The sequence below is a fragment of the Pholcus phalangioides genome, unplaced genomic scaffold, assembly GCF_987345545.1.
Source record: "Pholcus phalangioides strain wild (caught in Gottingen) unplaced genomic scaffold, Ppha-v1.0 ptg000043l_1, whole genome shotgun sequence".
Taxonomy (NCBI): domain Eukaryota; kingdom Metazoa; phylum Arthropoda; class Arachnida; order Araneae; family Pholcidae; genus Pholcus; species Pholcus phalangioides.
The window spans coordinates 4,461,914-4,488,753 of record NW_028301629.1 but is presented as its reverse complement, the minus strand read 5'-3'; the positions used below and the strand labels follow the sequence as shown (position 1 = coordinate 4,488,753).

General features: G+C 39.9%; 1 protein-coding gene across 6 annotated transcripts in view; it reads right to left on the bottom strand.

Annotated features, from left to right (window-relative positions):
- LOC149063817 (multiple PDZ domain protein-like) overlaps nt 1–26,840 on the bottom strand; it is a 689,010-nt gene that overhangs the window by 478,941 nt on the left and 183,229 nt on the right. For all 6 annotated transcript variants that reach the window (XR_016196092.1, XM_089255618.1, XM_089255619.1 and 3 more), the window contains exon 6: nt 12,694–12,919. Coding sequence is in view for 5 of the 6 variants with exons in the window: in XM_089255618.1 (XP_089111744.1) it covers nt 12,694–12,919 (226 nt within the window). In the remaining variant the exon portion in view is untranslated. The remainder of the gene's footprint in view (nt 1–12,693; nt 12,920–26,840) is intronic.

Sequence of the window (26,840 nt, the reverse complement as noted above, 5' to 3'; positions counted from 1 at the left end):
TGTCCCTCCATACCAGAACACGTCGGGTGTCACACTCCAGACTGAATCGGGACTCGTCTGTAAACAGCACTTGGCTCCAATCATGTTGCTCCCGATCTCGATGTTCAGCAGCCCATCTTCTTCGGGCAGCACGGTGGCGTGGGGTCAACGGAATGCAGACCATTGGCCTACGTGCATAGAGCCCTCCCTCATGAAGCCGATTACGTACTGTTTGGCTGGACACCCTTCGCCCTGTTGCCAAGAGCAACCGTCTTTGCAGCTGCGTAGCATTCTCTGTTCTGTTTCGACGGGCTGTTAACCGTACATACCGGTCATCAGTTGCTGTAGTGGCGCGTGGCCGACCTTGCCCTGGTCGACTTCTAATATTTCCTGTTTCTTGGAATCGATTCCACAGCCTTGCAACAACACTTCTGGCGACTCCAACAGCGTCCGCGACACTACTTTGTGTTTGCCCGGATTCCAGTCTGCCTATAACACGCCATGCCATGAATTCCGGTAAATCACGTTGTTGAGACATCCTCAAGTCACCTTGTCTCAAAAAAAAATTCTGCGCAGTCGAATTTCACAGTAAAACAGACGTTTCTGCAACATCCCGATTTCTGCCCTTATCTCCCTTTTCTGGTTTTTGACGTCATGAACTTTGATTTGCATATGAAGTTTTCTTCTTCCGTTTCCTGCTAGGCTTTGAATTATGGATGATTCATTTTATGTTACTTATCGGTATACATCTTTGCGTAATTTTGTTAAAACCATGTGCTCCCCTAATTGTTTCGAGCAGTGTATTTTTAATGTATGGAATTATATTTCACCACCAAATCGCGAGGTGCACGGGTTTAAGGTGCTGCTCTCAGACCGCCAACGTGGCGAGATGTAGGGAGTTGATCACTACGAAACGTGGCGCAAAACAAAACAAAATTTCATATTTGGAAAAATGATATTGTCATGTAACAAATGTAGCGGACACTCGGCCCGGAATAATCCAATAAGAACTACTTGGAGTGGACACTAATCGAAATCTGAATGTCTAGCCTCGTTACTGAATTGGCGTTGTTGGCACGGCAGACTTGCCCTAGTCCGGCCGGTCGAGTATTCGGGCGTTTTTAGGCGGGTATTCTTCAAGCATTTAAGAGGAAAACCATGTCTGTACACAGAAGTTTATATCACTGAAATGGGCTTTTCAGTTAACTTCCAGTAATCTGGCGATTTCGGTGTAACCCGGAACACCCTGATCTGATGTGTGCCGGATTAGCGAGAGAGTACTATACCTCGATAAGTTTGTCCTTTCTTTTCCAATTTCGTAGACAACTTGAGTGATGTGCAACTGTGCCACGAGTCATTTAAACAATCTAGGAATATGTCACGGGCCACTCAAGTAATGCGGAACCACACCGCTGGTCACATAAGTGATCTACAAATGTGACGCTTAGTTCACTTTTACAGCCGATCTCCCCGTTAGAAAAGTCTCGGCACAGAGAACAACAGGCTACGAAGGTGCAAATATTCAATCATTGCACTTCACTAACAGTTCGAAAAATAGATGGCAGCACTACAACAAGCATAGAAGCTGTAACACACATACAAACTTCACGTTAGGTTCACAACATGTACGCACTTATCCAGACATGCACCAATTCGTTGGAAAGTCCGCAGAGGAATATGGACTAGGGGTTCATGTGTGGTTTAGTAGTAAGAGCACACCTTTATAAAATTGGGCTTGAGGTCACGCAATATATGGGCCGTGGGTTAAGCATGTATGTATGTATGTATGTCGTAGAGCCTCTATACCAAAAGTGCTTAACATTTAGGACGGTTCGGGCCACTTCATTGGTTTGAAAACGTGTCGCGGGCCACTCAAGTGATCTGGAACAGTGCCGCTTGAGTGATCTATGCTAAGGGTCACTTAAATGATCTGTAAGCATGCCATGGGTCACTCAAATTATCTGTAGGCATGCCGTGGGTCACTCAAATGTGTCTGTAGGCATGCCGTGGGTCACTCAAATGATCTGTAAGCATGCCGTGGGTCACTCAAATGATCTGTAAGCATGCCGTGGGTCACTCATATGATCTGAGTATGTTCCTTACATAATTAATTTAAATGACCTGGAACTGTGCCACTGGTCGCTTAAGTACTCTGTAACACTACCGCGGTGATCTCTAAATATTCCGAGGGTCACTCAAGTGACCTGCGGACTTCCGCAGGCCGCTTAAATGAGGTGGAATCGCACCCACGGGTAACTTGAGCGGCGCATTTCCATATCTCGGAACTAACCGCGGTGCAGTTCCACACCACGTAAGTGGCCATCCACAGATCACTTGGCATTCGGCCTACATTATTGATCATTAGTTCCATTTTTACCTGGATTAGTTTTATGAACTCACGAGCCAAGTCAGATGACTCCAAGGGCAACATTTGGCCCGCTGGCCATTGCTCGAGCGTATACATGCTCTGCACTGTAAAAAATTCAAAATTTCCCATCAAACAAAATCAGACAAACAAGCAAATACCGGCCGAACCATAGAAAAGACAGGTTAACAACTTTTATCGCAACGACGAAAATATCCAGAGAAACAGACATTTCCTCGTAAATCGGATTTTTATACGAAGAAGGATCTGAGAAGTGACAGTTCCCTCCCCGTCATTTTCCCAGTAGACGATGTGGATGCGGAGAAATAGCCTCGAATCTGAATATCAGATGAGCCGTGGGAATTCCGGCAAGTGTGAGGTATCTCCAAAACTGTGTTTGAGTACGAAAGCTCTCGAGTAATTCGAAGATTCGGATCTACGAGGACGGACGATGAGTTACAAACTGAGATACCATTTACATGCGTACATAAATTTACTACAATCTAATCGGAGTCGGGTTTACGGTTTTGCCGCCGTTTCTCCTATTCTAATCCAATTTTCTTGACCACTCGTTCCCCCATACTTTCTGATCTGTATTATACTGTAGCCTCATCCCCAATAATATGTCTCTGTCTCTATGTCGCTCTTTCAGTCTCTCATATATTTCCGCACTCTCTAGGTTCCTTTTGGTGGTCGCTCATAAATTTAGTAGTTCCCCGCTCTCTCCAGGTATTTCTCTCACACTCTCTTGTTCACTCCCAAGCTTATACACTGTTTTGGTCGATCACATGCTCGCACGCTTCCCAGGTCACCCTTTTGTTGATTCACGAACTTGGCTTTTTTTAACACGTACGACTGTTTTGGGCCATTCACGTTCTTGTAGACTGATTAGGTCATGTCCATGCTTACACACTCTCTTGCACACTCCCAAGCCTATTCACTGCTTTTGTCACTTACATGCTCGCACACTCCCTAGGTAACCCTTTTGTACATCAACGTACTTAGTCTCTGTTTTAGTCATTCACATACTTGTAGACTGATTTGGTCATTCACGTGTTTGCACGCTCTCTTTAGGTCATTCACGTGTTTGCACACTCTCTTTAGGTCACTTTTTCGGTCACACCCATGCTAACACACTCTCTTGCTCAATTCCCATGTTTATACACTGTTTTTGTCACTCACATGCTTGCACACATTGTGTTGGTCATTCACATACTTCGAGTCGAGAATAGCGTGGTCTCCGTGATGAATGTAGAGCAAACAGAAGAAAATGCACGTAGCTTCGCTCAATATAACTATTTATGTAGCATAAATGTATTTATTCCCTGGTTGTAAGCTGTCTGCAGCCGGTAACTACTCATCAGAAAGTCATGAAACTCACAAACTCGTCCAACTCACAAACGCACGTTGTGAAGGGAAGAAATTCACAAGAACAAAACTAGTTATAAAACCTATCACCAGAGCAGGGCCGTCATTTGGGGGTGGGGCTGTAAGAGGGGCGTTTCCCCCTGCTTTTGAAAACACTAAAAATGGTATACATATATACATACATTGAGTACATGTTCTTTGCCCCCCCCCCCCGGAAAAAGTTAAAATGACGTTCCTGCACCAGAGGACGTTTTCTTGAAGAAAAACTAGAGATTATTATAGTGTTGGCGACTAAAATACCCTACAAGACCTGTTGACTTCACATGCTTCTCCGTGCTAGCCTAGTACAGTAGAACCTCTCGATAACGGACATTCATGGGACCAAAACTTGTGTCCGCTATTTATGAGGTACGATATACAGTAGAACCTTGTTTATACGACTTTCACATTTATAAGCCATTTGGCTTCGTTCGCGATTGGTTCCGATATGTTACTTTGTGTAAAAATGATACACCGGTGATTATGCATAACCACCAATCGTCTCAATAAAGGAATTTTTATAAAATTTCACTACATTAATCACTGTTACCGGCTATTACGCGTAATTCCCAAATAAAGTTGGTGTCTGATGAATTCAGAAAAATTTGTAACCTTCATTAAACCAATTAATTATTTTTACCCGTACATAATACGTGCACTACAGGCATTTTGAAATAAAAATTAATTTAAAATTAGCGTGAAGACTAACTTAACTATGGGTCATACTTTGAAAATTCACAAACACTAATTAAGGTGGCAATTCAATTTTAAATCAGAATTTACTGGACTTGATCCACTTTAGCTCTGAACGCCTCAATTATATAAGCATATATTTTTAAAAAGCATTTTCGGACCTAGAATGTGCGTCTGAATCGCAATAGCAAAGGCGGTAGAGGGCGTTTTTGGAGAGTGCACAACAGCACTTTACCGAAAGAAAATATATTTTTCCGACGGATTTGCAGCAATAACTGCAATCAACTATTCGAGAGTGCCGGGTAATTTGACAGTCCTTCTCATGGTGCAACCTGGGTAACGCAAATTCTGCCACAAGTTATTGTACCATTTGGGGTCAGATAGCCTTGATGGTCCTTGTACCAATAAAAAACTCTAATCCAATCCGAAGTATCTTTGAATGGGTGATAGCTAGAGCCCGGATTATATACATTTGCATATTTTGGCCTTTTTGAGCATTAATGCATATAAATGCGTAAAATCAAAGAATTTTCAGTATAAGTGTATATTTTGGAAGGTTTATTTAAACTCACTCATTTTTATATAATCTTTCAAATAACTATTGTTCATAATATTTTCAAAATATCGGTTTTTTAACCGCAGGTGAAATTTAGTGACTTAGCCGCCTGGCAGTCGAGTGGTTAAGGAACTAGCTTCTCACTGTGCAGGTCTGGGTTCGAATCCCGGTTCGGTCATGGATGTTTACTAACACTAACAAATTCCCTGGAAGGATCATGCTGATCCCTTGGGAATGCGTGAAGATCACGTTATTATTATTATTAATACATATTTATAGAGTATTTTACGAATATTAACCGTTTTATTGTAAGGCTATTTCTAGAGACACGTCAAAGTATTAAATTTTTTTTAGAAATAGTGTTGAAATTCTTTTGTTACTGGTATTTTTGTTACTGAGCAGCTAGAACAAACTAGCAATTAAAAAAGGCCTGAATAAAACATATGTAGAAGTTATTTGCATATGCGGTATATATATATATGGACCATGAACTTTTAGTACACCGCCAATCGACTGCTTGTACCAGTATCGATTGGTAAGGGACGATTCTAGGTAATGGTGTCTCAGGGAATTTTTCTTTAATAGAGTTGTTAATAAATGGAATAGCTTACCCCTCCCCCGGGGGGTAGTAAATTGTAACACAATTGACACGTTTAAAAAGAAGTATGATAAACATGTTGCGGTAAATCGAGAAGCTCTGTCCATACTTTGAATAAGACAACCATAAGTATTCTTTATGGGCGTTGTATAATACTTTATCATGTGTATATAGTGTTTATAATGTTTCTAATTACATTTTTAATTGGGTTGCTTTATTTTTGAAATACATGACATCCATATTTGTTATGGGCATCTTTTTCTCAGCCACCTCGCTGGGCATTTTGCCTGTTGTGGTGTTGTATTCGTATTTGTGTGTAATGATGAGGGGATATTTTTTTTGCAAATGAAATACATACGCACGAAGAAATAGAAATGATGCATTTTCTGTGCATTTTTTTTTTTTGCGCATGCTAATTTTTTTTGTGTGTATTTTCTCCCTTTTTTTGTACATATTCTGGAATTTTTGACTTTCCAAGTTTTTAGTGCATATTCTGGGGTGTTTAATGCATATTTTGGGATTTTTAGTGTATATTTTGGCATTTTAAGTGCACATTTTGGTATTTTAAGTGCACTATTTGTATTTTAAGCGCTTAATTTTGCATTTTTAAGTGCATATTTTTGCATTTTTAAGTGCATATTTTTGCATTTTTAAGTGCATATTTGCATATTTTTAGAGCATATTTTGCCATTTTTTAGTGCATATAATCCGGGGCTCTAGTGATAGCACATATTGCAGCAAATCCATCGTTAAAAAGTGCTGCTGCACACTCTCTAAAAACACCCTCTACCGCCTTTGATATTGCGATTCGACCGCACATTCTATGATCAAAAATGGTTCTTTAGGTTTCTTATATCAATTCTCAGAGTTTGCCCTATGAATCAACCTGTATAAACTAATAAATGGTTTAATAAAATGTCGCATCTATCTTCTCACTAAGTACTATTCATAAATATATGATCGTGTGAAAGTAAAGCGAATTAATTACCTTGTACGTAAAAATAGTGTCATTTCCCTCCTCTGTCACTTGAGTTATGAAGTATTTTCGGTAGCGCCCTAAAAGAATAACGAGCAACTCGCGTTATTCAGAATTCCAATCTCTTCGTCTCCGTGCTACTCGAGATTGATTTGAGTATCCTCGTGTGATTAGTGCCAAAACATATCGAAGATACCGAGATAGGGAGACTCGAGAAACGTTACGCCCGATATACCGTATAAAGAAAATATTCGAAACTTTATTTCTCTTTTTTTCAAAAACGTAACCGAGCAAATAGTCGAAGTTCAGAAGACCATCCAAATGCAGTACCTATTCCCGTTTTTTTCCTTTTGCTCATGTTCCGGTGCTCACAAAGTTATCTCGCGGCAGGAGAAATGTTTATACAATCGATTCAACGTATCTCCCCCTCTTAGCTCTTTAATACGAGTGCTCTTTTATAGCTCCGGGCCCTCGATTCCCAGAGAGATTCTCCCAATATATTTTGTACACAAAGACTGCACAAATATCCCATTGAAAATATGTTCGAAAAACACATGTACAATAATTGTGAGACGTTTATCTCCCCTATGCGTTATTCAAAATCTTTGTGCGGTGGAAAAATAATAAATGACGCTCATAATACATGTATATGATCCACAGAACGGTGTATTATTCAACATAGAGTACCTTCAAGCTCAGTAAAATGTACCGAGATATATATATATATTTTCCCATTCTAAACCATCGTACGTAACGCAAACGAAACTTGTAGATACCGCATCACGAAGTAAGCAATATTTAATGTATAGATAATATTGATTTTTGCCATCCCTGCGGTTTATAATTCTGCTTTGGATGGAGAATAAATTCACAGAATGCTGAATAAACCATTGTCTTAAACCGGGTATTTCTTACCCCTTTTTTTTCGCCCGTGGCGGCTTTTGGGACATTATTTTTTTTAGCGTAGCTCCCGTCTTACCCACGATCTCCCATACTCAACTAGGAGCGAGAACTTTTCAACGTACCGAAAAAAATTTTTTACAGTAAATATACTTAGCTGGAAGTAACGGCTTACATACGAGTATTTACTAATTATTCTAAAAAATAATACAGTGAAGCCTCGATATAAGCGATACTCTGCGGACCACGAAAAAATATCGTCGTTACGTCGAGAGGTAACATTATCAGTTGCCACCAAATTCATGCTATTGTTAATTTGAATATAGTAAATACAGTCTAAAAAACCCATTATATATTTTTTTCTATTTTTTTGGTATTTCACGCACACTTTTTAGTGTCATTTGAGTGCAAAGTACGGCTGCATAAGTACGAAACTTTACTACTAGAAAAATTTGATTCCCAGTCGGTGTCATTTTTTTGAGAGCTGCTGAAATTTTACGCGTTCACTGATATGTAAAATAGCACTAAATTTAGGAAATCGGAAATAAAATTCAAGGGAAAAAAACTATTCGACTTTGCCAAGTAAGACTTTATCTGTTTACACATAGCTGTAAAATACAGACAGACAGTACATGTAGTTCACGATTAATTAACCATTTTAGCTAATTAACAAAAAACACTCGATTTAATTAAATAGATACGTTGATGTATTTTGTCAATTAATGATACACAGTACTAACAGCAGCAATTTACGCGAGTTTTCGCAAATATAAAATGTTTTTACGGGAGTTTCAAACTGATACCGTTGCGAGCGTTGAAATCAACCAAATCTGCTGGCATTAGTTCCTCACTTCTATTTATAAGGATATATCAACGACAATATATCAACAAAAACGCTCGACATTGTGATACAGTAAAATCTCTCTTGACGATCACCCCCCGGTGGTTACGGGGAGGGCCCGTCCCATTACCCCCAAGAACTTGTATTACTATTATAGGCGGAAGGGAGGAAGTGAAAAATTTTTTCCCGCACCCCATTCGAACGGTCTGTATTCGATTATGTTTCTCATATGCAGTCAGCCCTCTTTTGCGGCCAAATTACAATTTCACTTGCATAATAAAAATATGAAAAATTAAAAAAAAGTGAAGTTTCATTTCAAACCCGTCACCTTCCCCTGACACCTTTATTAAACCAAATGCCCCCCCCCCCCAGGCGCATCTATTCTAACGTATAGGGGACGCGCTGAACAGCAGCAACAACAAAAAAATTACACGAGGACAATATGGCCTCTGACCTGGTCACCCCTCTTTTAAGAACAAACTTTTCTGTCCTGCCGGTGACGGCAAAAGAGGGGTTTTACATCACGTATTCGCATCACTGGCGTCAGCGACGAAGGGCACGTTCCAGAACGGCAAAGATTTCCAATGTCACCTAAGGAGGAACCTAATAAGCCCAAATTTAGAAAAGAAAAATTAACTGCTTCATTCTGTATTGTGTACAACTTTTTTCTCTTTATACCAATTGCTTACAGTAAAGTTACTATTTTTGATTTGAGTGGCCATTTTGACTAATACGATGCTGAATTTGAGTCGTCCCGGAAACTATGATTATCGTAAATTCCATTCCGCTGTTGCGTATTTTTATCGTAAATGAGTTTATTGTCACAACGCGGGAAAGTTGAAAATCTGCTTGGCCTGTTCAATATCTAACGATGACTGAAAATTTACGATAAAAACTTGTAGATCATCTTTAAAACAGTCCAAATGTATCGTATAAGTAGAGCGCGGTGGCCCAGGTCGATAAGATACTCGTCTATAGTACCAAAGGATGTTTAGAGGTGTCGCGAGTTCCATACCCGATTCGTCCGCGTCAGAAACTTTACTTACACAGGGGCTAAACAGAAATGGCGAAATGACCACTGAAAAAGATTGTGAACCGCAGGGAATCCCACATCGAGGGGTTAGCGCACCAACGTCTCGGTGAGTATAAAAAAAAAAGCTGATGTTCGGAATCAGCAATAAATTGACATTTTACTGGCAAACCATTGATTATACTTAAAATGTCTTATACTCAGAAATGTCATTGATGTTGCAAAGGGTTGTATAGTTACTAGAATAAAAAAAACAACTTTTTATTCAGCCCACGTGTGCTTCAAAACCCAATTAGGAAGTTGTTGCTCCATCTCTCCTGAAGTCAGAGGGCTGCCAATGTTTTTTTCCGGTTCCGAGCACCGTGTATATCCATGATCACAGGAATAGCACCTTATTCGGAAACCATGTCATATGCCTGAGTTCAAATCAGAACAGGAATTTTTGAATGCAACTTGAATGCGGTCGCTCTCGCGAGCGTCATTCAAATTCCGCTAAGACTAACCACAGTTCAGGCTCTACGAAGAGAAATAATTCGATTCAGGGATGAAGACCATCACGGTCCATATCAGTGTTGCTCAATTTTTTTTACAGAAAAGGTTGGTGGAAGTGGTTGAACAATTTCACGGAACGGCGGAAATGGGTTAAATCAAAGGTGTTCAACCTTTAAGAGAGTGTGGGCCACTTTACGGGTCACTTAAATGATCTGGAAACATACGCGCGCCACTTTGGTCAACAAAAAAATTCCAGGTTTTAAAGTCCAATATTCACTGACATATTCCCTAATTCGAAAAAAGGAGGAAATTCGGGGATAAACAGCGCTATAAAAGACGAAAACCCGTTTTACCCGCATTTATAGCTGTGTTTTCCCCCCAGTGAATACTGCCCTTAAAAACATGGGGGGGGGGGGTTCTTTCGACATCAGGAGAGACCAGGCAACAACTTCCTAATTGAGTTTTGGGCACACGAAGTCTGTATAAAGAGAGTTAATTCCTTTTTATCCTAATAATACAACCCCGTTAAACATAAATGACGCATCTGAGCACTGCATGTTATATGGAAAGCTTTTCTAAATGGAAGTATACCTAGGAATCAATTATTCGCCATTAAAATGTCATATGCTCTCCCTCCCCCCAGTTTGCTAGGCACCCTGTATATTACGAGCTGTATCCTACCTGGGAAGTGGGGGGGGGGGGAACACGTATATTATCTTAGTCATTACCAATCTAAAATAGACACGTTATAAATTATGAGCACAGCTCATTTTTATACTTCAGTAATTTTCGCGTTGGAAAATGCAGATTAATTGCTATTCATTCTCCCACGTTTGCGTAACCACACAAAGCGAGTACAAACATTTCGCACTTACTTTTTTTTTTTCAATTTCAAGAAACGCGTTTATAACGGCTCTCTCCCACGATGCGCAAGCATTAAGTGATTCAAATGAGGTGTGTGTGTGTGTGTGTTTACTTTACCCTCGAAATCTCATCCCTCCTCTTCAATGCAATTTGCATCTCAAAAAAGAAGCCATTCAACGCTGCGAAATTCGTGAGCAGCGGTTTAAAGCAATGAGTTCCGATAGCCTGTGTGAGAACAAGGACTGCGTAATGCAATATCGTCGAGTTCTCCGGAGAAAAAGATTTTAAAAACGGTCTAAAATACATCGTGAATATACGTGGAGATCCACTTTTCCTCTTGAAAGCGACATCACTAATTAATTCGAGCTCTGCTAATGGATTTTTAGTTCCAGATCAAAAGAATTTTTAATTAGCCCGTCTACGTGAAATTGAATAACCGGAAACATTGATTTTCTGCCGTAAGTTTCGCAACACCTGAAGAAGCTTCAGGTGTTGGTCCACGTTAAAACGTGGTCGTAATATCCGATCAGATGTTCTGATTGAGACAATCTCGAACCCGTAGAGGGCTACGAATGTTTTTTTTTGTTTTTTTGCAGTCCTGAGCACCGTGTATGTCCATGATCACAGGAATAGCACCTTATTCGGAAACCATGTCATATGCCCGAGCTCAAATCAGAATAACATGAATTTCTGAATGCAACTTGAATGCGGTCGCTCTCGCGAGCGTCAATCAAATTCCGCTAACACTAACCACAGTTCAGGCTTTTCAAAGAGAAACAATTCGATTGAGGGAAAAAGACAGTCGCGGTCCATATAAGTGGCCGCTGCGGTGGTTGAGTGGTCATAATGACGGACTCGCGTCGCGAGGATCCGGGTTCGAACCCCACCGTCACCGCAGTGGTGGTCGGCTGAACTTGGTTTCCTGTGGTTCCCAACTTCGAGTAGCAAATGCGAGCCGATCTCCCCATTAAAAAGTCTCGCCACAGAGAGCAACAGGCCTACAACGATTAATTATTCTATCATTACACTTCACTCATAGTTAGAAAAAACTGGTGGAAGATGGCAGCACTACACATAACAAGCATTACACAGAAACAAACTTCACATCAGGTTTCACTACACGCACATTCCCGCATGTACCAATTCGTTAGAGGTTCCGCAAAGGAATATGTACGAGGTGCATGTCTTGGTTTAGTAGTAGTAGTAGTGGTGGTCCATATAAGCGTTGCTCAACCTTTTTACAGAAAAGGTTGGTGGAAGTGGTTGAAAAATTTTGCGGAACGGCGGAAATGGGTTGAATCAAAGGTGCTCAACCTTTAAAAGAGTGTGGGCAACTTCACGGGTCACTTAAATGATCTGCAAACATAAGCGCGCCACTTTGATGATGTGGAACTGTATCACATAAGATGGTTCCAAGGATTACATTCGGCCAGTGGAGCCATTGGTTGAGCATGTATGGAGGTTACATAACTACGGACCAGCAAAAAAATAAATAAACGGGAGAAATAATTTGAGGATTGACAAATAAACTAATGAATGGCAGGAGTAACCCTCCCATGTCTGTCACCGGCTAGCGGTTGAAGAAAACTGATCAACGGTTCGATCTGGTTGAGAACAACCAGTTTCCAGGCTCTCTCGCAAGGAAAAGTCCAATTCAAAAAAATACCAATCACTGTCAAATTGTCGATGGAGCCTCGCCCGTGTGTTTAAAAACAATGGAGTCCAGACTATCTTGTGAGTGACAGCCTGAAAATGTCTGCCGTGGGCACATGACATCCATTTTGTTGCACACCGAGACATGGATCGTTCTCGATAAGTTATGATTCCTACGACCCCCAATTGTTGAACAGCCAAATATTGTAGAACATCTCTATTTCCTCTCGCTCATAACAATGTGATATAACCCTGTTCAAAAGCTATTATTGTAGGGGGGGGGGGGGTTGCTATTGACAAGATATAATTCACTCGAACGGATACGGTGTTCAAACTCACCACCATGTCTGCACCGCCTTTTGCGGAAGAAGCGGACGAGGGCGACCTCTCCAACGAGACGTCGCCCTGCGGTTGCTGTGGTTCGATCCCGCCCCGGGCCACGATGAGCTCGACAAGCCCGCGGGCCTGCTGTAGGATGCTTATGGCCTGCTGGTGGGAGATATTGCTGTCCAGCGGCTGACCGTCGATGGCCAATATCTGGTCGCCCTCTTGTAGTCGACCATCTCTGCAAATAGAAAAACGGGGGGGAAAAATATATTATCAAATTTTGATTAACATATCAATTGTTAAAACATTGTAACAATCAAAAAGATTTTTCATCGATATTGATTATCAACAATTATCAAGCGGCAAAAACAATTCCCACATGAAATACATTCGGCCCCCGCTTAATCGGAGATATCAACTATTCCAACATAACAATATTCAATTATGCGGGGACAATTCAACTGCCATTTCACAACGTTAGTAAGGTTTGTATATTGGTAACTGATGAAGGATCAATATTAATAAAGCGTTTCGATTAAATCAAACATCGAAATTAAAATTATATTTAATTACCATGATCACAATATCGAAAATTTTCTTACTTTCGTTGTGAGTGCGCCCTCTATTGGCTCAACAGAGAACGTAAATAAAATAATTAAATGTACGGGAGGCCAATACCTACTCTGAAATGCATTTATCTTAACTAAGCAACACATTTTCCATCAATTCCAAATGTTTTCATTAAATAAAAACATTATTCGTTTAGTGGTTGATGTGTATTGACAGTTGACGTGTGAAATGTAATATTCGATTAACCGGGGAAAAGTCGTTGAAATTATCACATTGAATGGGGGAACTTCAACATTGTCTCTACGGGAGAAATTGTGTTGCCGGAGGAATTTATCCGTTTAAGCGGGGGGCCGTATGTACTAATAGGACATGAAATATTCATTATACGCGACGGAGTTTCATTATCCAAATCGGGGGTTCATCTCCATTAATGAAATGAAACACTATTAATCAAAAGGTAGAAATGGTTGAATGAAGCGAATTCACAGATGGCAGCTGGGTCCGAAATATCATACCCAGTAAATGCTGTTCATGCCCAGTGGTCGCTGCTGCCTCTGGGAGGTTCGGCCGGCGGAACTCCCAGAATCATCAAATTTCTGCATCATGCGATCGCTCGACGAGGTCGATGAATTTACATTTCATGGTCGCCAAAGCTCTAAATAAGGCATCCAGAACACGCTGCATATTCATTAGGGGAATGTACATGACAAAGATATTAGCTGTGATGGAGATGCGTCACGAACGTCAGTATATAGTCAACGAAATTTCTCAATGTTGTACATACACATTCCTCGCGATCGGATTGTAATTCTCATGTTTTGGGGCCCTGTCCACACTCATATACGAAGTCGCAGAACAAATCAGGTGTTCAGCGAATTTTCATAGATAAAAGTCGCTCGTCTAAGTCGCAGAACACGTCCACACTCATATACAAAATCGCCCAACACGTGTTCTGCGACTAGTTGCTCGACAAATCGAGCGATTTGTTGCGCGGCTTTGTACATGAGTGTGAACATGGCCTTAGGTATAGGCGTGCCACAGGAATATCAAGACAAAGATAACCAGCATATATAAAGTAGGGAGTCATCAGATTAGGACGGCCGAGTCAAACGAATTAATATCGGGTATTGGTTCTTCAAGGCACACCAACTTAAACCTGTATTCAGAAAGTGAGGCATTGTTGCTCTCGAAGCACTATTGTAAAAAACGTTTTGGCTAATGAAAACAAGTTTGCAAAAACGTTGTTACTTAAAGCATTGTCCGAGAACATCATTATTCGAAGTGTTGTCGGAAAACGGTGCTGCTGAAAGTATTGTTGGATGAAATTGTACCTAAAAATTTTCGTAACTGAACTGTTCGTTTACACGTGATGTTTTTGGTAAGCATTTTGGATAACAGTATTGTTGGAAAACATTTTTGGTAACAGTTATAATTGGAATAAATTTTGGATAACAATAGTGTTGAAAAAATTTTGGATAACAATAGTGTTGAAAAAATTTTGGATAACAATAGTGTTGAAAAAATTTTGGATAACAGTATATTGTTGGAAAAAATTTTGGATAACAGTATTGTTGGAAAACATTTTGGATAACAGTATTGTTGGAAAACATTTTGGATAACAGTATTGTTGGAAAACATTTTGGATAGCAATTGTTGGATAACATATTGGACAGCAATGTTGTTGGAAAACGTTTTGGATAACAGTATTGTTGGAAAACGTTTTGGATAACGGTATTGTTGGAAAAACATCGTTTCTCAAAGTATTGGAAAAAGCCGTTGCGGTTTAAAATCATGTGTCGTTCAACCTTTTTGTATTTGCGGACCGGTGAAATTACGTGAATAATTCCGACATAAATGAGAGAAATAACTTGTGAACTGGCGAAGAAAATAATAACAGGAGGAAAATTCCCAAACGCCTTGCTTATAGTATACTCTGTTGGTTTTGAATGCGCAGCACGAAAAGACGAAAATGAATATATGGGGGGGTATACCTTTTTAAATTTTTGTGCAACATACTGGTGTAAATCTCATGCGTCAAAATGCAGTTCACTATGTTCGTATGATTGCCGCAGAATATTTTATTTTTTATTTTCTTTTTTTTTAAACACGAAGCAACTGATATTTTGATGCACAAGATTTGCAACGATCGGTGGAATGTAATTAATATACGGTGACACATCATATAATGTTCATTTCATTGCGGCAAACCGGTTCAAAACCAACAGTTCAATTTTCTAAAAGATTTATAACGAACAGTTTTGTTCCTATATGATAGATAGCTTCAGGGTAAAGCACAGAGTGAAGCTTCTTTATTTCAAGCGCATTTCTCTTCCATACAAAAAATATGAGAAACAGCAAGCGTTAATAGGTAGATAGATAGATAGAACCGCTCACAGCCCCGGACTGATGCAAAGCACCTTACTTCCGTTACCTCAAAAGAGGCAGAGTTGTGTCGGAAAAGTTAGCAAAGATTTATAGTGGTGGCTCCCCTTGCCCCGTGCTCGCAAGTTTCGAATAACTCGCGTCGTTCTCCCCATGAAGACAGCCATCAACTCGATGCAACGTACAAGCCATTTGACTAAAATGGGTGACTGAATCCAATGACTAGGGAGAAAAATTGCACGTGCGCCCAGTGGTATATAAGGGCCGGAGACCGCAACTTGGCATTTCGAAAGAAGTGTGGAAAAGACTTGTGGACAAGAAAGAAGAAAAAGAAGCTGGCATGTTGAAGTGGGAGAGATTTGAGAATGGTCTAAATACACAATGCATACAAATTACATATATACAGCGCCTCGACTGTGACGGGAAACGAAGAAACAAAGCCTCCGTCCACAGCGCTGAGCAGTGTGTTCTGCTCGCTCTTCCCCTTACAGAACATGCAATATATACACACACAGAATACACACATAGCCCGCACTGCGACGGGAACAATCAAACAGAGCCTCCGTTGACAGTGCTGGGCATTCACATTTCAATTACATGCATACATTATTTACTTTACAAAAATTCCTCTTTTTTATACTATTGGGAATGCACATAAACATTACTATGAAGGTAGTATTGGGTACAAATATCACCCTGAGCTCATACAAATATATATTCAAGGTTACAAAATTACTATCATACTATAAAAGTGCGGCGGGAACAATCAAACACAACCCCCGTTCACAGTGCTGGATGGCAGCGATCACATTTGAATTTCCCATACATATATTTACATAATATATTTATATAATATACACTATTTACATAATATAAATTTCCATTTTTATATAATTGTTGATACACATAAACATTACTATGCACGACACATATATTGGAAAAAATGCCATAATGAGCTCATACAAATATTCAATTACTAAACCACCATCATACTATGAAATTGTATATACAAAAACATTCATAATTTATACAGGGTGTATTACTAAAATATTATAGTTTAGCAGCGTATATAATTGCGTCCCTCTATGTTGAATCTGCATCTGTTTCAGATTCTACTTCCGAATCATTAGTGGATTGTTCCCTGCTTTCAGTTATTATCAAAATAGTTTCTTTATTATTCATCAAATAGCCCAAGACTTGTTGTAGTTTTCTCGTTGCAGATCTTTGCAAAACAATTTTCCGTTTCCACAAGATCTCTCTTCCGCTCGGCGGCGCCTCCAAATGGTATCCCTTTGTGTACTCACACTGTGTCACATAGTGTATCACGCTTCCCGGATGGCCGCATCTACACGTGCTGGTCAGGCTGATTTTGAACCTTTGCATGTATTCACCGAATGGACCGTGTTCTGTGAGGAACATTATTATTTCTCTCGGCATGACTTCTTTCATTTTACCCACTTTTGGTATAACGTCGAAGACCTTTCTTCCAGTTGTGCATATTTGCCAATGGTGTTGCCATTTCTCTGACGCTTCTTTCGAGAGCAGATTTTTAATGTAGGATGCCGGCAATTTCATTAGGTGGTTTTCAAGTTGATGTTTTGTAGCCTCTTTCGCGAATTTATCCGCCATTTCATTCCCTTCAATGCCTACATGAGCTTTTACCCACCGTATTGTAATCTTCCTGTTGTCCATCAGTATTTTTCTAATGTCATGCACTAGGCTATGAGGGGATTCTACGTCTCGTATTGCCTGTATACATGACATGCTGTCTGTGTTTATAGTTGATTTCTCTGCAAAATGTTTTGCATAATTGACCGCCATCCAGATTGCGTATAACTCTGCTTGGAATACAGTGTTGTTATTGAGCAATCGGCAGTTCCATTTGTCCGTTACTTCACCCATGTATATACTGACGTAGGCGGCCCCTACACCGTCCACGGTCTTTGAACCGTCTGTGAAAATAATTCGATTTCTTGATTCTTCTGCATCTGTGGTCAAGACCTGTGTTGGCAAAATATCTTTCACCGGGTGATACGTCCATGGTGGATGTTTATGCTCTACATCTGTAGGAAGATATGTTACATTGTTTATTTTAATCTCACGCTTTAGCCTTAAATTTGCTTTCTGTACTTCGTTGTCCAAAAGTACATGTCGGCCGCTGTGGGGGTCGAGTGGTTATAGTGACGGACTCGCGATGCGAGGATCCGGGTTCGAACCCCACAGTGGTGGTCGGCTGAAGTTGGTTTTCTGTGGTTCCCAACTTCAAGGCGCAAATGCGAGCCGATCTCCCCGTTAAAAAGTCTCGCCACAGAGAGCAACAGTCCTACAACGATAAATCATTCAATCATAGCACTTCACTCATAGTTAGAAAAACTGGTGGCAGATGGCAGCACTACACATAACAAGCATTACAGAGAAACAAAAAACTTCACGTCAGGTTTCACTACATGTACACGCACATTCCCGCATGTACCGATTCGTTGGGGGTTCCGCGGGGGTGTGGGGTGTAGCAGTAGTAGGTAGGGCCTCCAAAAAATGGCTCGGGGATCCATGATGTTCTTAAGTCAGCCACCTCGTTGGGCAATTTGCCTGTTGTGGCGTTGTATTTGTTTTTACTTAAATATAAATTTCAAAAAAGCATCCTTCTCATCCCACGACGATGCAGCGGCCCCAAACGTGAAATGCCTTTAAGAAATTGGCGAAATTTTTCGCGGACCAGGGGTCGAAGAACTTCTTGGTAAATACATAGTATTGTTATGAGCAAATCGTTGTCTGAAGCGTTTTTTTTTTTTAAAGCTGAACATCTGACGGTTTCGACGTGGCTTTTTTTTTTTCCAAAATGTATGGTCAAACATGAATGACTAGCCCAGAATATAACATTTTTTAGGCGGTTCCTGGCCTGAAACATGAATAAATCTAGCTGGGTTTGGTCTTGAATAACATAAAAGTTTAACCAACACGAGACACCACTAGCGGAAAAGGTCAATGCAGCCAATACAAGACTGAAGCAATAATAATACACGAGAATTCACTCGAATAGATGAAATGCTATCGAAGTAATGAAATACTTCACAAAAGCATCAACAGAAGACAACATACAAAATTGAAATGAAAATCCACGTAAAATAACCCGCGGAGGAGGGAGAACAGACCACTATAGGCTGCAAAGTACACATATACAGTACATGAAACTAATTTTCTTCAAGACCCAACAACAACAAAAAAAGAGAATAGAAGCTCGCGGAAAAGCCATAAATAACAAGTAGATGGCGGAAAAATAAAAGCTAAGAAACTTCCACGACCACAGATCATGATCATTAAATAAGGATGATCCTTCCGCCTACCTACTTCATATACGTACTTTGTATTTTCTCCTGAAGATGAAGTAAACAACCTTACGAGATAGATGGATGCGCTGGGAATTATGCCGGAAGGAGAACTAATAACAATAATAGCGGAACTAAAGCCGATTACCCGGAAGCTCGGAGTTGTGTTATCGCACTCATCATAGTACGAGGTAAACAACATATTGGCGTAAGAAGAAGAGAGAGCGGAGCGACCAACAAGCGTCCAGTTGATGCGTCAACGCTTTAAGAAGTGGAAAAATATATTTTTTTATTCTCTTCCGCGCATATTTCATTCACCATCATCACCTTCATAATCACATCTCCCACAGCGCTGACTGGTTATTCTATTCTAGAGTTAAGCGAATCGAAAAAATTGCAGGTTTTAACATCGGGACCAGAACTGCAAAGCCTCAGGCCAATAAGGTTCCATTCAGCCCGCGGAAGGTTTTCCCTAAAACAAAGATATGAATCACCTCCCATCACGATAGGTACACTGATTTCTGCGAGCGGTCCACGTATGGCATATGCGGAATGCGAGAATTTAATACGCCGAGTCCTGCCCTCAGGGATATAACAGCGGCTTACAGAATTACTGGCAAGCTGAAGTACAACATATGGCATATCTGACCTGCGGACTGAACAGATTATGCACCTCTGGCTTTCATTCGAATATTAATCTTGACGCAGCACGGCAGTTTAAAATAACAACCAATTATGCACTCGAAGATTTATGGCAGAACGATGCACACAAGAGCAACTCCTTTTTTTCTTCCTCATATTGTCCTCCTGGTGCTAGCAGCACAAATTTCCATTTTTTTCTTTTTAATCAGCTGGTTGGATACCTTACTTTGCTATCTAAATTTTGCCAGAAACGCGAATGGGTATCTTTATTGAAACACGTGTTGAAAACAGTTGAAAGAAAATAACGTCCATAGAGTAACATGAGAAAAGTAAACATTCAAACGCCACACATTTCCCACGTTCTTTTTTCTCCTCAAGGACATTGTACATTCGTGCTTCTAGAATAAAGGGGGCGATGTATAGAAATAGAGCAGATTATTGTTGCACTGGAACCACTGCTGCCATCAACAAAAAAATAAATAAATAAACGTACATCACAAAATACCGTATATGTCTGTGAGAATTTCAACTACAGTAAATATTCGGCGCACAAAAAATAGCTGAAATTCTATGGCAAACGACCAGAATGATGGCGCATAAAATTTGGTATCGCACTAGATATTATTCACTCCGATTGAAAAACCCAAACAATTTCATTAGAAGAATTATAATAAATAGTTCCACGGGAATAAATCCGCCCTGTGAAATCATGACTCACAAGAGGGCCTCAAATTTCTTTGTGTTGTAGCCCAGGCCGTCGAAACCGCTGGAAGCATTAAAGATGTCCTGAAACCAGTAGCGCCAAGAACAATTATTTATAACATACTACTTATAAGTGGATTTGTAAGACCCATGTCAGAAGTCCCTGTGACTCAGGTGTGGGCCGGGATCCATAGATTAAGAACCCACGCTTTACATAGTTCACCCTCAGACATCTAGGAAGGCTAGAGAACTCGTCATCCTCCATCTGGAGCAGCAAAAACTGTTTTTCGATCAACGTGACGTGTAGTCGTTAATAAGTATTAAGGCTACAGCAATAATACTGACGTCACACATCACTCAAAGACGGTGGATAAGTCAGCCTACGGTTTCAAAGAGCCGTAGTCCGACCCAATTAGATCTGCAGTTTTAGCATTATTCTGGTATTAACTCTTTAAGCAGCGTTCACGAGATATCTCGTCTTCATAAAAGCTGCCTCTTTTATCACTGCCCAGATATTTTATAAAGTTGATTTCTCGATGGAAAACTTATCCCTATACCCCTTAGTTTGCAAGTGCTGAAAATCAGAGAAAGCCAACCTACTTAATTAAAAAAAAAAAGATATGGCATTTTGAAGGGAGGTTTAGCGATTTCTAATTGCCACTTGAAGGGTTAAGCAAAATAATGCACGACGAAGAAAGAAAACACTCGTACATTTAAGGGTAAATCTCTAACACAGTTCATAAAATATTCAAATCGACGTTTAAATAACCAAAAGCCAACAAACCATTAAATACGAAGCAGACGTGGATTTGAGCAAAGGAGAAGTGTACAACAGGGAAGGTGGGATAGAGAGAGGCAACCTGGAACACGGTCATCTATTTTGAATTGGTGCTCAAACAGGGTAAAAAAAATAACTCCGCGGCCCGTTTCAGTAAAGTATATATGCCTGCTTCTACGCACACACACGATAATTCTTTTCCATCTCCGGTCATCAATCATTCAAGGAAAAACCCATCCCTAAAAAACACTTACTCGGGAGCACCGAAGGTCTTAATTTACGAATAGCCATTGAACTTTTGAACATGCTTCGTTTAAAAATGAACCAAACCAATTAGAAAATTAGCACTTTCCTCATATCCCCAAGTGGGATTTAAGAAAACCCCAACAACAAATTCCATCTACTTTGAAGACGGTGGAAAATCAATAAGAGCAACACGAACAAACGTTTTTAACTTCACAGATGGCGTATCACGAAGAATCAAATGGAATTCGTTCGAGTGGATCCATTAAAAGGGACGAGGAAATAAAACAATTGACGCTAATAAAACATAATAATAAACACAATAAAAAAAATAATTTAAAATAAATAAACCAGAATGTTCGTGTGTCGTTAGAAGTCACCACAAGCATCCAACTTCTTGAGGGCGAATCCGATGAGGTCAATGAAAGCCCAATGTGCCCTACATTCAAAAAAATCGGACAAGTTTCATGAAACCATCGAGATTAGGTGACCTAGCATGCAATTTGAAATTGCTACACGGCAATTCTTGTTCATACTTACACCCCATTGAAGTTGTTGTTTTTCAAAAGTTCCACAAAAAATGGAACACGTGAAACTGGAACCAACACTACTGAATATTCAAAACATCCCACCAAGCGAAAGTGTACTACTCTCAACGTTCGTTTTACCTCCATCGTTTACGTCTGTGGACGAGTTTTTTTCCGTGCGAGACAAAGCAATTGGTCAGGTAAACCAATAGTGAATTTCAGGATTTCGAGAGCGCGGAGAGATGCACTCCTTCACATGTACGGCTTAGAGAGTACATTGTTTGTCGGTCGTTGTAATGAATAAAAAATGACAGAAGGATGAACAGAAAAAGAATAGGGACTCGGCGTGCCTCTCCTTATTATGGGACGGTCGCAATAATGCATATTTGTTAACAACGAGTGTCTCCTGTATTTCGCTTAGTAATGTTGACTTTATGCAGAGTGCACTACAATTCTGTTCTGACTCTTATGGGTCCAAACTTAGTTCTTGACACAACAGGAACTTCAATGAGTTGAAGCGTCCAGTAGGAAGCGTCAATTTAATTTTCACGTGTGTCCATTCCCGAAATTTTAAGTATCTAACTAATGGCTTCATTGCAATGCTTTTTGCTCAATTCGTCATTCTAGGCGAGTTCGCATTCACGAAGGTTATCAATCTTTTTCAAGAAGTCTGAAGCGCATATTAATGCCTATAGCAGCGACTTTTAACGAATACGATAATGCATTTATTCATTCTTGCTTTCAATTATATTCAGCCGTTTACTACCGATCGAGTTGAGTTGTAAATCTTTCTTCTCTAGACATAGTCATGTTACATTTCTGTCCTTGGGGGGACGGAAGTGGAAGTGAGCGCCTGGGAGGACTACTAGCGAGGGCATATTGAGAAAACACTATTCGTTGGCGGTAGTTTAAGTCCGATATAAAAGAATTTTCTTCGTCAATCCCCGGGATCAAACCTACAGATCTAACGATAGAAAACCATCTTGCCCCACTAATGTATTTCGGGTTACCTATTAATTTAAGCAATCATGACACACCATCACCACCAAACCAAAGCATGACTTACACTCTGGTCCCAAAGGAGATATTCGTTCAGAAGAAGGAAGTCATTCTGGAAAAGCCTTTCAACATCCGCGCCTCGAAGGCTACCATGCAGAGATCGCAATAGCAGTATTCAATCCCGGGAGGAGCCCCCGACTCCATCAGCAGCAACCAACCCCCAAGAGCCACTGGAAGCAGTCCCCGGAGTCACTAGAGAAAAACCAGCGCAAAGCGACGCACCAGAAGCTTGATTGGCACTTACATATGAAATGGTAAACAAAATTATAATCGAAATTATTCAACGAGAATACCATCGGATTGGATCAGATCCCTTAACCCGGAAATATTGAAAAAATAATTCTCCAAACATTACATATCCTCGTATATATTTTTCCAAGCAAAAAATAATAATAATGGCACGAAAATAATAAAACCGACAACAAAAAGGGACAATAACTTCTGGTATACGACAAAGAAAATGAAATTCCCTTTTCCCGAGGATGACAAACCGAATTCTCTAGAGAATACCTACATCTACACTCTCTGCAATCCAAAAAACAAACCTCAATACACACAAACACACTACCATTGTATCGCCCTAAACCTGTCTGGCGAAAAAACGGTCTGGCTGGTCAATTTATCATTCGGCATAAATCAGTGCATACCCGACTGGAAATACCAAACAAAAGAAGAAGCAAAAAATAAAATAATCCAAGGGTAAAGCAATACGATACGTTGTTATCCAGAAGTCAGAGTAATGGATGATGGCAAATCTGAGAATGGGGTGAAGCAAAGAAATTCATTCGATACCATAACTGCGGACACCAACAGTATCGTATCGATTCGTATCGATCCAGAAAGTGGTGGGAGGATGAAATCGGCTATGAATTTCAGATCTACAAACGGCGGGGGCTTTGGGTAGAAGGGAGACGCACGAGAGAGAAGTGAGACGCACGTGCCCGTAATTTCAAAGCCATCTTACCCGAGCCACCACACTCAACACATCAAGCCTTCCTCGCTTATATAATGTATTATGGGGGGGGGGGGCCCATTCAATCTCCCGTACTGAAGAGATTCTCAAATAAGAGCGAGAGATTGTTAAGAGCTTGTTTGCGTCCAATGGAGTATGTGCAGTATTTGATGAGGCTGCATCGATTGGTCCAATGCGTGAATGAATGTAGGATCTACGACGGTGGACTTTGCCTCACGAATGTGAACACGTGTTCGCTAAGTACAAAAGAAGTTCCTCTACATCAGGGATAACCGCGTCGCGCGTGCAACAAGTGGAACGCCACGGTATCAAAAGAGGCACGTTAACTTTCCAAAAATTGAAGAAGGTCTCTCCAACATTCCAATCCCATGAAAATTTGGCGATGAAACATTTTGGCGACAATTTCAATTTTGAACTTTGCCAATCACTCAACGATCATAGGTCGCGATTAAATCCAAATATTTCGATGAAGTTGGTGTAACTTTGTAGGATTTTTCTTCTCTTCCCAAATATGTGCTTAGTTTCCGTGTAGGTCTTTCAGAAACTTCACAAATTCAGGTCTCTTCAGAATGAACACATTTCCCCCCCCCCCCATTATCGATTATCCACCATAACTCAAAAACGGTTCGAGATAGGACAAGGTGTTGGTAGGGTGTTTCATGTTCCACTTGAGCTCGTCTATCACCCACTTTCGTTTGGCAGAACATGTCACGTTCATTCTGTATAATACACTTGCATTGTACAATGAAATATGTACAAATTGAACACTTATGGTTCCATTAAAGTCTTTCCAAATAAGAAGTGTGTCCAAACTGACGGGTATTACTGTATATCCATGAACTCTTGATGGGGAAAGCGGAGCTAAGCCCTATAACAAACTTCTTCGGGGAGTGGGGGCCCAAACACCCAAAGTCCTCAGGTTCCGGTGTCTATGCCCAACATGGCGTACGTAAGATAAACTTCTACCGATTCACGTACATATGAGTGGGCAATAATTCAATTTATGAGAAAAATAAAAATAATTTAGAACTCAAAAGAGTGACAAACTGAACATTTTTACTTGTATAAGAGAACGGCCGAACTACACATTTTGCAGGAACGGAGAAAATGCTCGTGACCCGTAAAACCGGGACGTATGGCGAATTAAAGCGATTTGCATAATTCATAGATTCTGGTATAACAAATACGACATTCATCTCACATGTTGTGTTCCCAATGCCCATTATATTTTCCCGTGAAATACATTTCTGTAGACTTACTGTATCACTTTATTCCTCACTAATGGTCATTTTTAAGCAATATTCAGCAATTGCGCCGACGATTGGCAACATTTTTGGTGAGATTCGGTGATGTCTCATATTTATGATGTCAATTAACCGTACTTTTTTCGATCAAAATGGTTACTCAAGTCATAATGAATTAACTCCACATCCATGCGCAGTATTTCATATTTTATGATTGCATCTCATTAAATTTTCCGACGATAAAGGTCTTAACCCCTTGTGGTCCTCCCCATATATATATATATATACATAACTATGTATTGTACCCTTAATTAATTATTTTAGCTTGTTAAAAAAAATCCAATTTAGTTAATTTAATTGCTTTGCTGGTGTAGATCCAATTAAAAATATGCTAAAAGCTCAAGTTGACATCCGTTTTACAGTAAATACAATTTTTTTTCAATACGTACGTGTGCGGTATTTAATGTAGTTTATTTTAATTAAAATGATGACGACACGTAGACTCAGCAGCAGTTCTATAACATGAAAGAAAAATTTGGGATTTATTTAAATTGGTGAGGAGCAGATAACAGCTGCTGCCCACTCTTTGGAAAAGACAAACCACAACTGCCTATATGGGATTCTTCTATATACCCTCCCACGCATATATGTTCTACATATAAATGTAGAGTCTACAAAATAAATGCTGCCTCTGGGGAACCCCCATATAGCGAATCAAATTCGTCGGGCCGGGGTAAGTAACTCATAAAAAAACATTCCCTGATGCACCCCCCCCCCCCCATGTGTAATAAATATAGTAGTGTAAATACAGGTCAAGGTCATCCTGTCTGGGGGTCACGCTGTCTGTGCGTGAGAGGGTATATAGAACAGTTTCTCAACCTTTTTTGTCCCAACGCGATAGAACCCATAGGATGCTATGTTATACCCGTAGCTTCCACCGCCCCCCAGGGAACTTTCAATTGCCCCCAAGGGGGCGTTAACGCCCACGTTGGGAATCACTTGTATAGAAGAAACCCATATAGGCAATTGTGGTTTATCTTTTCCAAAGAGTGGGCAGCAGCTATTATCTGCTCCTTCAATTTAAATAAATCCTAAATTTTATCTTTCCTGTTATAGAGCTGCTGTTGAGTCTACGTGTCATCATCTTTTTAATTAAAATAAACTACATTAAATACATGTACGTATTGAAAAAAAATTGTATTTACTAAAAACAGATGTAAACTTTAGCTGTTAGCAATTTTTTAATTGAACACAAACAAGGTAATTCAATTATTTTCAGTGGATTTTTAATTAGATAAAATGATTAATTAAGGGTATAATATACAGTTTGTCTTGATTTTAATGTTATCTTTAAAGAGATAAAATCTTGCTGAGCAAAAGTTGAATAATTGCATTTAATTTGCAATTTCCCTCTCAAATTGGCGCGATCTTATAAATGTAACTTAATTATGTTATAAATGTACTCCTGAACACGTAAAATAGCAGCAGCTCTCAAAAAATAACACCGACAAGGAATCAGCTGTTTCTAAATATAAAAGTTCTGTACTTATATGTACCTGTATTCTCTGCACTATAATTACCTTAAAAGATGATTTTCTAAAATAAAATTAAGAAAATAAATTGGTTTTATGACCATGTATTTTCTACGTATATTCATATATGCACGGGGCTATAGAGGGTTAAGAGCGTCAACTTCGGTTATAACGAAAAAAT